This window comes from Oncorhynchus gorbuscha, linkage group LG02 (genome assembly GCF_021184085.1).
Source record: "Oncorhynchus gorbuscha isolate QuinsamMale2020 ecotype Even-year linkage group LG02, OgorEven_v1.0, whole genome shotgun sequence".
NCBI lineage: Eukaryota > Metazoa > Chordata > Actinopteri > Salmoniformes > Salmonidae > Oncorhynchus > Oncorhynchus gorbuscha.
Genome location: NC_060174.1, coordinates 34,528,676 through 34,544,924, shown reverse-complemented (window position 1 = coordinate 34,544,924; position 16,249 = coordinate 34,528,676). Strand labels below are relative to the sequence as shown.

The following is a 16,249-nucleotide window of genomic DNA, read 5'->3' as shown; positions in this document are numbered from 1 at the left end:
CAGGGGTACTGGAGTGGTAGTATATACAGGTCAGTGTCAGTACCTTATTCAATATGCAGGGTACTGGAGTGGTAGTATATACAGGTCAGTGTCAGTACCTTATTCAATATGCAGGGTACTGGAGTGGTAGTATATACAGGTCAGTGTCAGTACCTTATTCAATATGCAGGGTACTGGAGTGGTAGTATATACAGGTCAGTGTCAGTACCTTATTCAATATGCAGGGGTACTGGAGTGGTAGTATATACAGGTCAGTGTCAGTACCTTATTCAATATGCAGGGTACTGGAGTGGTAGTATATACAGGTCAGTGTCAGTACCTTATTCAATATGCAGGGTACTGGAGTGGTAGTATATACAGGTCAGTGTCAGTACCTTATTCAATATGCAGGGTACTGGAGTGGTAGTATATACAGGTCAGTGTCAGTACCTTATTCAATATGCAGGGGTACTGGAGTGGTAGTATATACAGGTCAGTGTCAGTACCTTATTCAATATGCAGGGTACTGGAGTGATAGTATATACAGGTCAGTGTCAGTACCTTATTCAATATGCAGGGGTACTGGAGTGGTAGTATATACAGGTCAGTGTCAGTACCTTATTCAATATGCAGGGGTACTGGAGTGGTAGTATATACAGGTCAGTGTCAGTACCTTATTCAATATGCAGGGTACTGGAGTGGTAGTATATACAGGTCAGTGTCAGTACCTTATTCAATATGCAGGGGTACTGGAGTGGTAGTATATACAGGTCAGTGTCAGTACCTTATTCAATATGCAGGGTACTGGAGTGGTAGTATATACAGGTCAGTGTCAGTACCTTATTCAATATGCAGGGTACTGGAGTGGTAGTATATACAGGTCAGTGTCAGTACCTTATTCAATATGCAGGGGTACTGGAGTGGTAGTATATACAGGTCAGTGTCAGTACCTTATTCAATATGCAGGGTACTGGAGTGGTAGTATATACAGGTCAGTGTCAGTACCTTATTCAATATGCAGGGGTACTGGAGTGGTAGTATATACAGGTCAGTGTCAGTACCTTATTCAATATGCAGGGTACTGGAGTGGTAGTATATACAGGTTAGTGTCAGTACCTTATTCAATATGCAGGGTACTGGAGTGGTAGTATATACAGGTCAGTGTCAGTACCTTATTCAATATGCAGGGTACTGGAGTGGTAGTATATACAGGTCAGTGTCAGTACCTTATTCAATATGCAGGGGTACTGGAGTGGTAGTATATACAGGTCAGTGTCAGTACCTTATTCAATATGCAGGGGTACTGGAGTGGTAGTATATACAGGTCAGTGTCAGTACCTTATTCAATATGCAGGGGTACTGGAGTGGTAGTATATACAGGTCAGTGTCAGTACCTTATTCAATATGCAGGGTACTGGAGTGGTAGTATATACAGGTCAGTGTCAGTACCTTATTCAATATGCAGGGTACTGGAGTGGTAGTATATACAGGTCAGTGTCAGTACCTTATTCAATATGCAGGGGTACTGGAGTGGTAGTATATACAGGTCAGTGTCAGTACCTTATTCAATATGCAGGGGTACTGGAGTAGTAGTATATACAGGTCAGTGTCAGTACCTTATTCAATATGCAGGGTACTGGAGTGGTAGTATATACAGGTCAGTGTCAGTACCTTATTCAATATGCAGGGTACTGGAGTGGTAGTATATACAGGTCAGTGTCAGTACCTTATTCAATATGCAGGGTACTGGAGTGGTAGTATATACAGGTCAGTGTCAGTACCTTATTCAATATGCAGGGGTACTGGAGTGGTAGTATATACAGGTCAGTGTCAGTACCTTATTCAATATGCAGGGTACTGGAGTGGTAGTATATACAGGTCAGTGTCAGTACCTTATTCAATATGCAGGGTACTGGAGTGGTAGTATATACAGGTCAGTGTCAGTACCTTATTCAATATGCAGGGTACTGGAGTGGTAGTATATACAGGTCAGTGTCAGTACCTTATTCAATATGCAGGGGTACTGGAGTGGTAGTATATACAGGTCAGTGTCAGTACCTTATTCAATATGCAGGGTACTGGAGTGGTAGTATATACAGGTCAGTGTCAGTACCTTATTCAATATGCAGGGTACTGGAGTGGTAGTATATACAGGTCAGTGTCAGTACCTTATTCAATATGCAGGGTACTGGAGTGGTAGTATATACAGGTCAGTGCCAGTACCTTCTATGCGGAGTGCCTGGTCACAGCCCTTAGCCGTGGTATATTTGCCATATACCCCAAACCCCTGAGATGCCTTATTGCTATTATAAAATGTTTACCAACGTAATTAGAACAGTAAAAATAAATGCTTTGTGATACCCTTGGTATACGGTCTGATATACCACGAATGTCAGCCAATCAACATTCAGTGCTCGAACCACCCAGGTTATAATAAATAGATAAATACTAAGGGTAATGGCAATGTGTGTGTGTGTGCGTGCGTGCGTCTGCATCTGTATGTGTGTGTGTGTGTGTTTGTGTGTTGTTATGTGGTGACCTACATGTAGCAGCAGTGGTTTGTAGTTACTCTGTTTCTTCGACAGAGTGGTGTGAATGTTACAGAGACACATTAAGCCTAGCAGAAATGCAGGACACACACACACAGTCAGCGGCACTAGCAGGCAACTCTTCTTGGAGTAATAGCCAACAATGATCTCTCCAGCCGCCAGCAACCCTCCCTCTCACCCCAGGAGTGAACCCTTCACCAAGTCAGTGTCCTCACTATGCATCAAGCAAAGTGCTACTACAGAGACGGGTCATAGTCTGGGGCCCGCATCGAGGGTGCCCAGTCCGGGGGCGGCGGTGAGGTTCCCCACACCAGAGGCGTCACCAAAACGGGGTGAGCCAGAGGTGGAGCGGGGACTGAGCACCCTCGTCACTGGGGGCCCCGGGATGGGCACCCTCGTCACTTGGGGTCCCGGGATGGATACCCTCGTCACTGGGGGCCCCGGGATGAGTACCCTCATCGCTGCGGGCCATGGGATGGGACCCTCGTCGCTGGGGGCCCTGGGATGAGTACCCTCGTCGCTGCAGGCCCCGAGATGGGACCCTCATCGCTGGGGGCCCCGGGCTGGGCACCCTCGTCTCTGGGGGCCCCGGGCTGGAGGCCGTCTCTGGAGGCTCCTGACTGGACAGCTGTCCCTGATTTGAGAACCATACCCGGCTAAAACAGAAATACAAAATCATAGATAACAAAACATAGAATTTCCACCCCAAATCACATCCGGTAATGTACTGTGTGTCATTAAGCAGTGATTGTTTTGATACCGTATTTATATTACAGTAGGTGTACTGTAATATGAAATACAGAACTTTACTTGCCACTGAGCTGAATGTAAGCTACTGTCAAATTCACAGTCACCCCTTTATGGTGCTGAACTAGTATGGAGAAGAAAACAATAACTATGTACACATTGGCATCCATTGTTACTCAACCATATAATTACTAATCATAGAACAGACATTCTCATTCAAAACAACCATAACACTAAATATACTTTTATTGGGCACATGAATGTTAGAGCTGATTCCATTCTAGAAGTTCTAATTCTCTGGCTATGACCTGTGACCCGCAGGGCGCTGACCGTGAGGTCTGATCGTTACTCTAATTAGCCCTGCTCTGTGTAGGGGTCAGCAGGTCATTAAGGACCAGAGAACACATGATTGATTATTGACTAGGATGGATTAATGGTGATAAAAGATGCGCATTATAGGTATTAACTCGTATTAGACTAATCTGATACCACACTATCTCTAGTGCATTGGTAGCATTAGTATCTATCATCGAGTCACTAGCTCTGTCAGATCTCTCATTGTCTGAACAGCCAGCCTTGAGTTGAACAGATCTGCTGCAAAGGGAAGGGATCACTGCCGCTACCAAGCTTTCCAACCAAGGTGCATGGATTGAGAAGTAAACTGAAGGAGGAAATTGAGTAACACTTGGAAGACAATGTAATAAAAATGTAAAAAAGCTAATTAATTGCTAAAAGTAGAACCATTGCCTTCACCATGTTGTTTATTAGATCTATTCAATAAATACTAGACCCTCACTTGGTTGTCCAAAGTCTAAACAGAACACATAGTAGTCTTCACTAGCCAGCTAGCTAACGTCCACTGATTAGCTGCACTGGGAAAACTATTACACTCAACTGAACGACTTGATTAGTTTAGTGTTAGCTAGCTACATAGCTGTCTTTGCTGTCTTCGTATCATCGTATCCAAGATAATTGTGTTGTTTAGGTTTAGAGTGTGTAGTCTTAGAGTGATTATCTTAATTTACCGAGGTTAGCTAGCCAGCTATTTGTCGTCCTTAACGTAGGTGACTCTGCTAGCTAGCCAACAGCTAGCCAACGTCTTCTGTATAGAACTCAACTACCCGGTCGCATTCACAGGTTGTATCACATTTTCACTTCATTTCATTACAGTACAACGGTTTGATTTGTTTGATCGTAGCTAGCTACTTAGCTAGCTACATAGCCGTCTTTGTATCAAAGATAATTGTGTAGTCTAGAGCGATTTTCTAGGTTCGCTAGCCATCTATTGTCGTTCTTTTAACGCAACGTAACGTAAACAACACTGCTAGCTAGCCTGCTAGCCCCCGAATAGCAACACTGCAGAAACTATTCACTCAACGGAACGACTTGATTAGTGTAGTGTCAACAACGCACCCACTGCCAGCTGGCCTACTTCAGCAGTACTGTATCATTTTAATCATTTTAGTCAATAAGATTCTTGCTACGTAGCTTAACTTTCTGAACATTCGAGACGTGTAGTCCACTTGTCATTCCAATCTCCTTTGCATTAGCGTAGCCTCTTCTGTAGCCTGTCAACTATGTGTCTGTTTATCCCTGTTCTCTCCTCTCTGCACAGACCATACAAACGCTCCTCACCGCGTAGCCGCGGCCACCCTACTCTGGTGGTCCCAGCGCGCACGACCCACGTGGAGTTCCAGGTCTCCGGTAGCCTCTGGAACTGCCAATCTGCGGTCAACAAGGCAGAGTTCATCTCAGCCTATGCCTCCCTCCAGTCCCTCGACTTCTTGGCACTGACGGAAACATGGATCACCACAGATAACACTGCTACTCCTACTGCTCTCTCTTCGTCCGCCCACGTGTTCTCGCACACCCCGAGAGCGTCTGGTCAGCGGGGTGGTGGCACCGGGATCCTCATCTCTCCCAAGTGGTCATTCTCTCTTTCTCCCCTTACCCATCTGTCTATCGCCTCCTTTGAATTCCATGCTGTCACAGTTACTAGCCCTTTCAAGCTTAATATCCTTATCATTTATCGCCCTCCAGGTTCCCTCGGAGAGTTCATCAATGAGCTTGATGCCTTGATAAGCTCCTTTCCTGAGGACGGCTCACCTCTCACAGTTCTGGGCGACTTTAACCTCCCCACGTCTACCTTTGACTCTTTCCTCTCTGCCTCCTTCTTTCCACTCCTCTCCTCTTTTGACCTCACCCTCTCACCTTCCCCCTACTCACAAGGCAGGCAATACGCTCGACCTCATCTTTACTAGATGCTGTTCTTCCACTAACCTCATTGCAACTCCCCTCCAAGTCTCCGACCACTGCCTTGTATCCTTTTCCCTCTCGCTCTCATCCAACACCTCCCACACGGCCCCTACTCGGATGGTATCGCGCCGTCCCAACCTTCGCTCTCTCTCCCCGCTACTCTCTCCTCTTCCATCCTATCATCTCTTCCCTCCGCTCAAACCTTCTCCCACCTATCTCCTGATTCTGCCTCCTCAACCCTCCTCTCCTCCCTCTCTGCATCCCTTGACTCTCTATGTCCCCTATCCTCCAGGCCGGCTCGGTCCTCCCTCCCGCTCCGTGGCTCGATGACTCATTGCGAGCTCACAGAACAGGGCTCCGGGCAGCCGAGCGGAAATGGAGGAAAACTCGCCTCCCTGCGGACCTGGCATCCTTTCACTCCCTCCTCTCTACATTTTCCTCCTCTGTCTCTGCTGCTAAAGCCACTTTCTACCACGCTAAATTCCAAGCATCTGCCTCTAACCCTAGGAAGCTCTTTGCCACCTTCTCCTCCCTCCTGAATCCTCCGCCCCTCCCCCTCCCCCTCTCTGCAGATGACTTCGTCAACCATTTTGAAAAGAAGGTCGACGACATCCGATCCTCGTTTGCTAAGTCAAACGACACTGCTGGTTCTGCTCACACTGCCCTACCCTGTGCTCTGACCTCTTTCTCCCCTCTCTCCAGATGAAATCTCGCGTCTTGTGACGGCCGGCCGCCCAACAACCTGCCCGCTTGACCCTATCCCCTCCTCTCTTCTCCAGACCATTTCCGGAGACCTTCTCCCTTACCTCACCTCGCTCATCAACTCATCCCTGACCGTTGGCTACGTCCCTTCCATCTTCAAGAGAGCGAGAGTTGCACCCCTTCTGAAAAAACCTACACTCGATCCCTCCGATGTCAACAATTACAGACCAGTATCCCTTCTTTCTTTTCTCTCCAAAACTCTTGAACGTGCCGTCCTTGGCCAGCTCTCCCGCTATCTCTCTCTGAATGACCTTCTTGATCCAAATCAGTCAGGTTTCAAGACTAGTCATTCAACTGAGACTGCTCTCCTCTGTGTCACGGAGGCGCTCCGCACTGCTAAAGCTAACTCTCTCTCCTCTGCTCTCATCCTTCTAGATCTATCGGCTGCCTTCGATACCGTGAACCATCAGATCCTCCTCTCCACCCTCTCCGAGTTGGGCATCTCCGGCGCGGCCCACGCTTGGATTGCGTCCTACCTGACAGGTCGCTCCTACCAGGTGGCATGGCGAGAATCTGTCTCCTCACCACGCGCTCTCACCACTGGTGTCCCCCAGGGCTCTGTTCTTGGCCCTCTCCTATTCTCGCTATACACCAAGTCACTTGGCTCTGTCATAACCTCACATGGTCTCTCTTATCATTGCTATGCAGACGACACACAATTAATCTTCTCCTTTCCCCTTCTGATGACCAGGTGGCGAATCGCATCTCTGCATGTCTGGCAGACATATCAGTGTGGATGACGGATCACCACCTCAAGCTGAACCTCGGCAAGACGGAGCTGCTCTTCCTCCCGGGAAGGACTGCCCGTTCCATGATCTCGCCATCACGGTTGACAACTCCATTGTGTCCTCCTCCCAGAGCGCCAAGAACCTTGGCGTGATCCTGGACAACACCCTGTCGTTCTCAACTAACATCAAGGCGGTGGCCCGTTCCTGTAGGTTCATGCTCTACAACATCCGCAGAGTACGACCCTGCCTCACACAGGAAGCGGCGCAGGTCCTAATCCAGGCACTTGTCATCTCCCGTCTGGATTACTGCAACTCGCTGTTGGCTGGGCTCCCTGCCTGTGCCATTAAACCCCTTCAACTCATCCAGAACGCCGCAGCCCGTCTGGTGTTCAACCTTCCCAAGTTCTCTCACGTCACCCCGCTCCTCCGTTCTCTCCACTGGCTTCCAGTTGAAGCTCGCATCCGCTACAAGACCATGGTGCTTGCCTACGGAGCTGTGAGGGGAACGGCACCTCAGTACCTCCAGGCTCTGATCAGGCCCTACACCCAAACAAGGGCACTGCGTTCATCCACCTCTGGCCTGCTCGCCTCCCTACCACTGAGGAAGTACAGCTCCCGCTCAGCCCAGTCAAAACTGTTCGCTGCCCTGGCCCCCAATGGTGGAACAAACTCCCTCACGACGCCAGGACAGCGGAGTCAATCACCACCTTCCGGAGACACCTGAAACCCCACCTCTTTAAGGAATACCTAGGATAGGTTAAGTAATCCCTCTCACCCCACCCCCCCTAAGTTTTAGATGCACTATTGTTAAGTGACTGTCCCACTGGATGTCATAAGGTGAATGCACCAATTTGTAAGTCGCTCTGGATAAGAGCGTCTGCTAAATGACTTAAATGTAAATGTTAAATGTATTTTAACAGACACACCTGGACATGATCCGAAACAACACAATGATCTTTGCCGCAGAGGGAGCACCCCCCCTATCCACATTGACGGGACCGCACTGGAGAAGGAGGAAGGCTTCAAGTTCCTCGGCGTACACATCACTGACAAACTGAAATGGTCCACACAGATAGTGTGGTGAAGATGGTGCAGCAGCGCCTCTTCAACCTCAGGAGGCTGAAGAAATTTTGCTTGGCACCTAATATCCTCACAAACTTTTACAGATGCTCAATTGAGAGCATCCTGTCGGGCTGGTACGGCAATTGCACTGCGTGCAACTGCAGGGCTCTCCAGAGGGTGGTGCGGTCTGCACAATTCATCACCAAATTACCTGCCCTACAGGACGCCTAGAGCAGCCGATGTCACAGGAAGGCCAAACAGATCATTAAGGACAACAACCACCCGAGCCACTCCCTGTTCACCCCACTATCATCCAGAAGGCGTGGTCAGTACTTGTGCATCAAAGCTGGGACAGAGAGACTGAAAAAGGCCATCAGACTGTTAAATAGCCATCACTAGCACATTAGAGGCTGCTGTCTATATACATGGACTTGAAATCACTGGCCACTTTAATAAATGGAAGGCTAGTAACTTTAACTCCATTCCGCTCTGACATTGCTTGTCCATAAATGTATATATTCTTAATTCCATTCCTTTACTTACATTTTTGTGTATTGGGTATATGTTGTGAAATTGTTAGCTATTATTTGTTAGATAGTACTGCACTGTTGGAGCTACACATGCAATAATATCTGCTAAACACGTGTATGTGACAAATAACGTTTTATTTGATACACTACTACATTTCTGGCAGATTTTTGCAATTGCAACATGGTTAGGATGGTATTCTGACTTGAGATCCATGCACTTAACCCACATTTCCTCCCATTCCTCCTCCCAAGTCTCCCATTGACATCGATGAATGATTTACCTGAATGACTGAGATCAGTGCACTTATCTCGATGCTGAATAGAGCTGTTAGGGACAGAACAGGACAGGATGGTCTGGAATGTACAACAAATTAGTAACTCCTGCTTTTTCTATGAGCTAGACTAACCAGGTGAATCCAGGTGAAAAGTATGATCCCGTATTGTAGTTTATGGGGAGGAGACAGATTAAAGATGGATTTTTAAGCATTGAGACAATTGAGGCATAGATTGTGTACGTGTGCCATCAGAGAGTGAATGCGCAAGACAAAATATGTAAGTGCCTTTGAACAGGGTCTGGCAGTAGGTGCCAGGTGCGCCCATTTGAGTGTGTCAAGAACTGCAACGCTGCTGGTTGTTTTACGCTCAACAGTTTCCTGTGTGTATCAAGAATGGTCCACCACCCAAAGAACGTCCAGCCAACTTGACACAACCGTGGGAAGCATTGGAGTCAACATGGGCCCACATCTCTGTGGAACGCCTTTGACATCTTGTAGAGTACATGCCACAACAAATTTAAGCTGTTTTGAGTGCAAAGAGGGGGTGTAACTCAATAGTTTGGAGTCACTTAGAAATGTCCTTTTTGAAAGAAAAGCAGTTTGCACTGTTCTGTTAAGGGAGTAGTATACAGAGTTGTACCAGATCTTTAGTTTCTTGGCAATCATTTCTCAGAACAAGAATAGACTGACGAGTTTCAGAAGAAAATACTTTGTTTCTGGCCATTTTGAGCCTGTAATTGAACCTACAAATGCTGATGCTCCAGATACTCAACTAGTCTAAAGAAGGCCAGTTTTATTGCTTCTTTAATTAGGACAACAGTTTTCAGCTGTGCTAACATAATTTCAAAAGGGTTTTCTAATGATCAATTAGAAATGATAAACTTAGATTAGCTAACACAACTTGCCATTGGAACACAGGAGTGATGGTTGCTGATAATGGGCCTCTGTACGCTGTATATATACTAGGAGTATATACATAATATACTCCTAGGACTTTTAGTAGTCTTTAGACCAGGGTTTTGTTGAATCATCTTAGGCCTGTGTGGAGGGTGCTGGTGTGTGTTTAGTTGTACCTCTCTATTTACGGAACAACCATTATTTCTACCCTAAAACACACTCTGTAAATAACAAATGAACTGTCCATCTTACCCAACACATAGGTAGGAGTGTGAGGAGTGTTTCTGGAAAACCAAACTTACACACATGCTTACCCACGCACACATACACACGCGCACACAAGCAGGCACGGCATCTTAATGGTTCTGTGGAAAATCCTGCATGGTGTGCACCGTTTATGTATATGCTTCATAGAGAGATGGAGGGAGAAAGAGAGAGACAGAGTCAAGTATAGAGAGATCCACACAGAAAGTAAGGGAAACAGAAAAAGGTCTGCTCGTGTGTGACCCTGTAATGAGAGGTCTGTAGCTCTCTCACACCAATGGTGGAGCTTTTGGACAGACAAGAGATACAGATAAACACACACACAGTGTAGAGGGGTGATTACTGTGGTCCATCGATCCTGCATGTCCTCTCTCTGCAGGGTGCGTGTCATTATCAACAACCCTGCCTGTTGGAGAGGGATGAGAGAGAAAAACTGGTTCCACATTTTGTTCGGTTCTGTGCAAGTGCAGTGTGAAGCTGATTATAAACAAAAAAAAACATTTTTGTTGCGCTCGTGTCTCTTGGTGTCCCCTGCGCTGTGCTGAGCTTAAGTGTTTTACACATTGCAAGTACTGTAGGTGTGAGCATAATATAATAATAATATATGCCATTTAGCAGACGCTTTTATCCAAAGCGACTTACAGTCATGTGTGCATACATTCTACGTATGGGTGGTCCCGGGAATCGAACCCACTACCCTGGCGTTACAAGCACCATGCTCTACCAACTGAGCTACAGAAGGACCAAGAATTCTTGTCAAATGTGAGCAGGAATATCTATTGTCTTGTGTGTGTAACATAGTCACAGCTTAAGGAGGAAAGGTTAGAGGGAATAGATAGGAGAGAGAGGGTGAGCAGGAGGAGAAAGAAAGAGCGTAGAGATAGAGAAAGGGGAGGACAGTGAAAGATAATGTAGCAGGTGACCTTTAGGCTGTAAGTTCAGGTCATGATTGGTCTCTCGGTCACACGCTAACAGGCTACATCAGGGTAGAGATCTGCTACTCTCCGTCTCTACCGTTCATTCATTTTCCTTTTGTCTCTTCCCTCTTTTTCTCCATGTCCAATTTGTGAACCACGTAACCAAGACTAACTGGATGGTGTGGGCGTGGGCGTCGGCATGTGCGTGTCCCTAAACGTTGTTTGTTTGCTGACCCATTCTCTATCTCTACCTCTCTCTAGGTGTCTCTGGTGATGTAGCTACTGTATGTACCATGACCCAGAAGCTCTTTCTCTTGTCTGGTTCTTGTCAGGTAAGACATTGCACGATTTAGGGGGAATGTTATGGTGTGGTTTTCAGACACCATAACCTACATTCTCAATGGAACACATTACAGCACGACATTATTTATCAGATACATGTCATCATAAGCCAACCAAGAGCTGGCTAGTGTAAGAATGCGGTGTGTGTGATGTGTGTATGTGCGTAATGTGTGTATGCGTGTGATGTGTGTATTTTTGTATGTGCGTGTAGTATAGGAATGTTTTAAGATATTATTATTTGACTCATCAGTTGAACATGAATTTTATGAGCTGCCAATTAGATGACAGCATGCTGTTAAAGAAAGGCCCTGGGTGAACGGCTGCTAGTCTCCAACGCTATCTGCACCCAAAACACATACGTACACGAAAAAGACCACAATGGGCTATATCTGTTCTCTATGTGGTCTTTCTCTCCAGAGACTGAGAGTCACACTGGACAGCAGATGGAAAAGAAGAGATAGAAGAGAGAGAAGAAAGGAAAGAGGCAGCAGAGTAGGAAAGGAAAAGAGGAGGTAGGAGAGGAGTGATAGAGGAGACAAAAGAAAACATGGTGCTCATCAAAACGCTGGTCAACCAAGTTGTGGTGCAGGGCTGTGACATAAAGAGAGAGATAAAGAGAGAGAGAGGGGGAGAAAAGGAGAGAGAGGGGGAAAGAGGGGGAGAGGGAGGGGAAATAGGGAGAGAGAGAGAGAGAGAGAGAGAGAGAGAGAGAGAGAGAGAGAGAGAGAGAGAGAGAGAGAGAGAGAGAGAGAGAGAGAGAGAGAGAGAGAGAGAGAGAGAGAGAGAGAGAGAGAGAGAGAGAGAGAGAGAGAGAGAGAGAGAGAGAGAGAGAGAGAGAGAGAAAGAAGAGAAGGGGTGGTGAGTTCTCTCTCAGGACAGTATGTTCATGTTAATTAGATAAGGTTTCTCTTCTGTAGAGTGGGAAGTTTATAAGAGGTAACAGTCTATAGGGGGGTTGGGTGGGAGACTGATCGTAAAGTTAACTCAGGGCACATTTTCGCCCCTGCGAGAATAATCATGTTTATTTTCACTGCTCTTGAATCACACACACGCGTGAGGTCATCTTGGAAAAGATCGCTTGAATCTTTCATAAGTACAGAACCTAGTGGGGGATAAACTCCTAATTAGCTGCAGAATAACCCCGTTGATGAGACAACCTACAGTAATGAACCTACTGTTTGGGACTACCTACAGTATACTATAGAAGGAGTACATTGTGTTAAACATAGCAGAGTTAGTAACAGACTAGAGTGTATACACAGGAACAGCCTATTGGAGTGTCTGAGCTCAGAGCTGACTGCATCTCAGAGAATCTTTCATCCGCCTACATGCTGACACACATACATACTGTTGTGTCTTTGGCTATACCGGATTAAGTGATATGACATGCTATTCTATAAAATCATTTCTCTGTAATTAATACTACCTGATTAAGCTAATCAGGTAAATAATTAACTAGAAAGTCGGCCGCACCACAAAATAATGTTTATAGAGCTGTTATCTTCCAAATAAACTCTTAAAGACCTAGTAGTCTTTTACATCAATAGCAGTCAATATTTAATCATCACCTTGTTTAGTTTCATCTGAACGTTGTAAATACTTGACAAACCATGGCTAACAAGTTGAATCAGCAATACAAAATTTGGTTTCATTATTTATTTACTAAATACCTAAATAATCACACAGAATTACATCTACACAGAATGGATCATACATGGATTACAAATGATGTCATAAAGAAAACTTCCCTGGTGGACAGAGCCGACATGACGCCTGGTTACACAAAGGAAAGGGGGTTGGGTTTGAATGAAAGAGCGGGAAGACTGAGGAACAAAGGGAGAAACTATGTCTCTATCGGGCCGTAGGCAGCTATGCTATCGTAAATACGCATTCTAAATTACCACCCATTTGAAAAAGGAGAATGCAATACATATTTACTCTGAACTGCACTTCGGTAGATTGTTCGTAGATGGGAGACCGGGTGGTCCAGCATGGATCTCTGGTCCTCTGAAGAATGGGTGGGTGGTAAAGGGTGGTAAACTTGATACGTTGTAGTATCGTTGTGTGTGTCAGACTGGATACGTCCTCCATCCTTTCCTAGCCCACGTTTACAGTTGCTACGCTAATGCAACGGCTAGGAGGTATCACTTCTTTAGTGAATAAGAGTTCAAAGTTCATACCAACTTGCCATGCTTTAAGCTCATGCTATATTCTGGCTGGTGAAGTTGAAATTCATCCTTCTGGCGTGTAGGTCGTCACCTTCACATTGAAATTCAATGCTAATTTCGTCAGGTTCTTGCTGAGGTTGGCTTAGTTCTGTAGGTGGTTTTTGTCCTTTCAACGTGGGGACTGCCAGTCCACACGTCCTTGGAACAGGAAGTTACATTTTCGTCAAGGGGCTTATATAGGATTGGGAGAGAGGGCCGTGTCTCATAGTTTACAACCACTGTCTGTTCACATGGGCTGGGCCCCTGAGTTGGCAGAGTTTACAACCACTGTCTGTTCACATGGGCGGGGCCCTGAGTTGGCAGACTTTACTCTATGACAAACCGTTCTCTCATTAAGAAGCTAAAACACATTTAATATTTCACAAATAGTTTCATATTTAAACATTTAAATTGCACTACACTTCTATGTGAATCTGATAACTATAATGTGTAGACCTTTCAAGATGCAGTTTATGTCATCCTATCATCAGTAATCATGTCTCAGACGTCAACTGAACTGAACTGATTAAGTTCCAAAGCATATTTTCAACTGGTTGGATTACCGACATATGGTTCCATTTCCCATCATTTGATGTCACCAGCCGCTCTCTCAATGTTAACAAAGTGATTTTCAATAGCCACATCGAGTAGATAGAGTAGAGAGAGAAAAGGGGGGGAAAGGTATTTATGGTGGTCATAAACCTCCCTCTCAGGCCAACGTCATGACAACACACACACACACACACACACACACACACACACACACACACACACACACACACACACACACACACACACACACACACACACACACACACACACACACACACACACACACACACACACACACACACACACACACACACACACACTGATAGGACAGAAGAAAGCACTCAGATCATATATAGTGAACCTCTCTCCCTATCTCTATCCCTCTCTCTCTCTCTCTGTTGTGTTGTTGGAACGTATGTGTTGTAAGGCATTATTTCAGGGGGTTCAGTGGAATAGAATTAGATTGTTGGTTGTGAAGAGACAGTGGTTTTAGTTCTGCTGGGTAGATAGGCATGTTCTGGGCTTAGGGAAACAGAAAGGGAGCTTTAGTTGAGGACTTAGCATCAGTTTGGGTACTCACACAGACAGTCTCACAAGAAAATGTGCTGTGTCTGCGTCAGTGTTGGCAGGTATGTGGGAGCACACACAAACAGTCAGAGTGTAAGGCATGGGCGAGTGAGGAATCATTGAAACAGAGTTCAGATTCAGGAAGAGTTCCAGAGCAGTGGCATCTGAACCCTGGGCTTCTATATCAGCTATCTGAAAAGACTTATCCTAAAACAGCCACAGGCACAAACACCTATGCAGATACACCTACACAAATACACCTACACATACTGTATACACATACACACATACACCTGAACACATGCACCTACACACCTACACCTACACACATACACCTAAACACATACACCTACACACATACACCTACACACATGCCGCACACGCAGGCACACACAGCATTGCGCATGGAGAAGAGTAATAGAGTTTGCTGCAGTAGAGAGAGATTTGGGAAAGAAGCTGAGAGAGGGGGGAGACAGAAAGAGGATGAGAGAGCGAGAGAGCGAGAGAGAGAGAGAGAGAGAGAGAGAGAGAGAGAGAGAGAGAGAGAGAGAGAGAGAGAGAGAGAGGCATTCTCCAAACCGTCTCCTATCCTTTTAGTCATGGTCTGACTGGCTGTGAAGTAGACATTACTGTCAGCTCTTGTTAACAATACCCCAAAAGTCTCCCATAACTCTCAGAAAACTCGAACATAACTCTAACATATTTGATGTCAGCACAAAACATGGAGTTTGTCACTTGTACAGTAGATACATAGAGCTGCTTTGAGATGAGTTGTTTAGCCTTATCTCTTGTTGTTCTGCACCCCCTCCCCTCCTCTTTCTCTCTCCTCTCCTCTCCTCTAGAAGGTCTGATGTCTAGACCGTGTGCTCCTTCATGTGTGGTCCAGTTGAACTCTCCTTGACCATTCGATGGACCACAAACAGACCAGCAGCTACTGTGACCGCACTACTTCACCTTGACTTTTCACCCCTTTACCTTTGAACCCTCACCCCTGACCCATACTCTTGACCTCTAACCCCTCACTCCAAACCCTTAACCTTACTCCTCTCCTCTCCACTCCACTCCACTCCACTATGTTATCCCGCATCTCTACAGTCCTCCTAGCTGTGTTGTGTCAGTGTGTGCTAGTGTCTCTGGGGGTGGACCCCCCTCATCCCCGTCGAGAGATCCGGATCGAGGGAGACCTGGTCTTGGGGGGGCTGTTCCCAGTCCATGAGAAGGGGGGAGGGATAGAGGAGTGTGGGAGGGTGAACGAGGACAGAGGGATCCAGAGGTTGGAGGCCATGCTGTTTGCTATAGACAGGATCAACTCTGATCCTACTCTACTGCCTGGAGTCAGTCTGGGAGTTCACATACTGGACACCTGTTCTAGAGATACATACGCACTGGAACAGGTTGGTGAGCACTCACACACATACACACATAAGCACACACACATTTGATTTCTTCCTGCTTTTTAAGCTTTTGCTGTAGAAAAATTATACAAATGGCATAATAAGCTTGCCCTTTAAATAAATATCAAGGTAAGCCTAATTGTAGCTCATAGAAAACACTGTCAATATTACATTTATAGTCTTTAAATAAGTGTTTATTGAGTATGTGTGTGTGTGCTTCC

General features: G+C 45.9%; 1 protein-coding gene across 2 annotated transcripts in view; it reads left to right on the top strand.

Moving 5' to 3' along the window:
* Positions 1-16,249, top strand: part of LOC123992608 (metabotropic glutamate receptor 3-like) — a 76,517-nt gene that overhangs the window by 21,290 nt on the left and 38,978 nt on the right. Inside the window, exons 2-3 of one of the 2 annotated variants that reach the window (XM_046293887.1) lie at positions 11,228-11,298; positions 15,477-16,028. In XM_046293887.1, the coding sequence (XP_046149843.1) occupies positions 15,708-16,028 (321 nt within the window). In that variant the 5' untranslated portion in view covers positions 11,228-11,298; positions 15,477-15,707. The remainder of the gene's footprint in view (positions 1-11,227; positions 11,299-15,476; positions 16,029-16,249) is intronic. The other variant, XM_046293895.1, reaches the window with a different exon arrangement.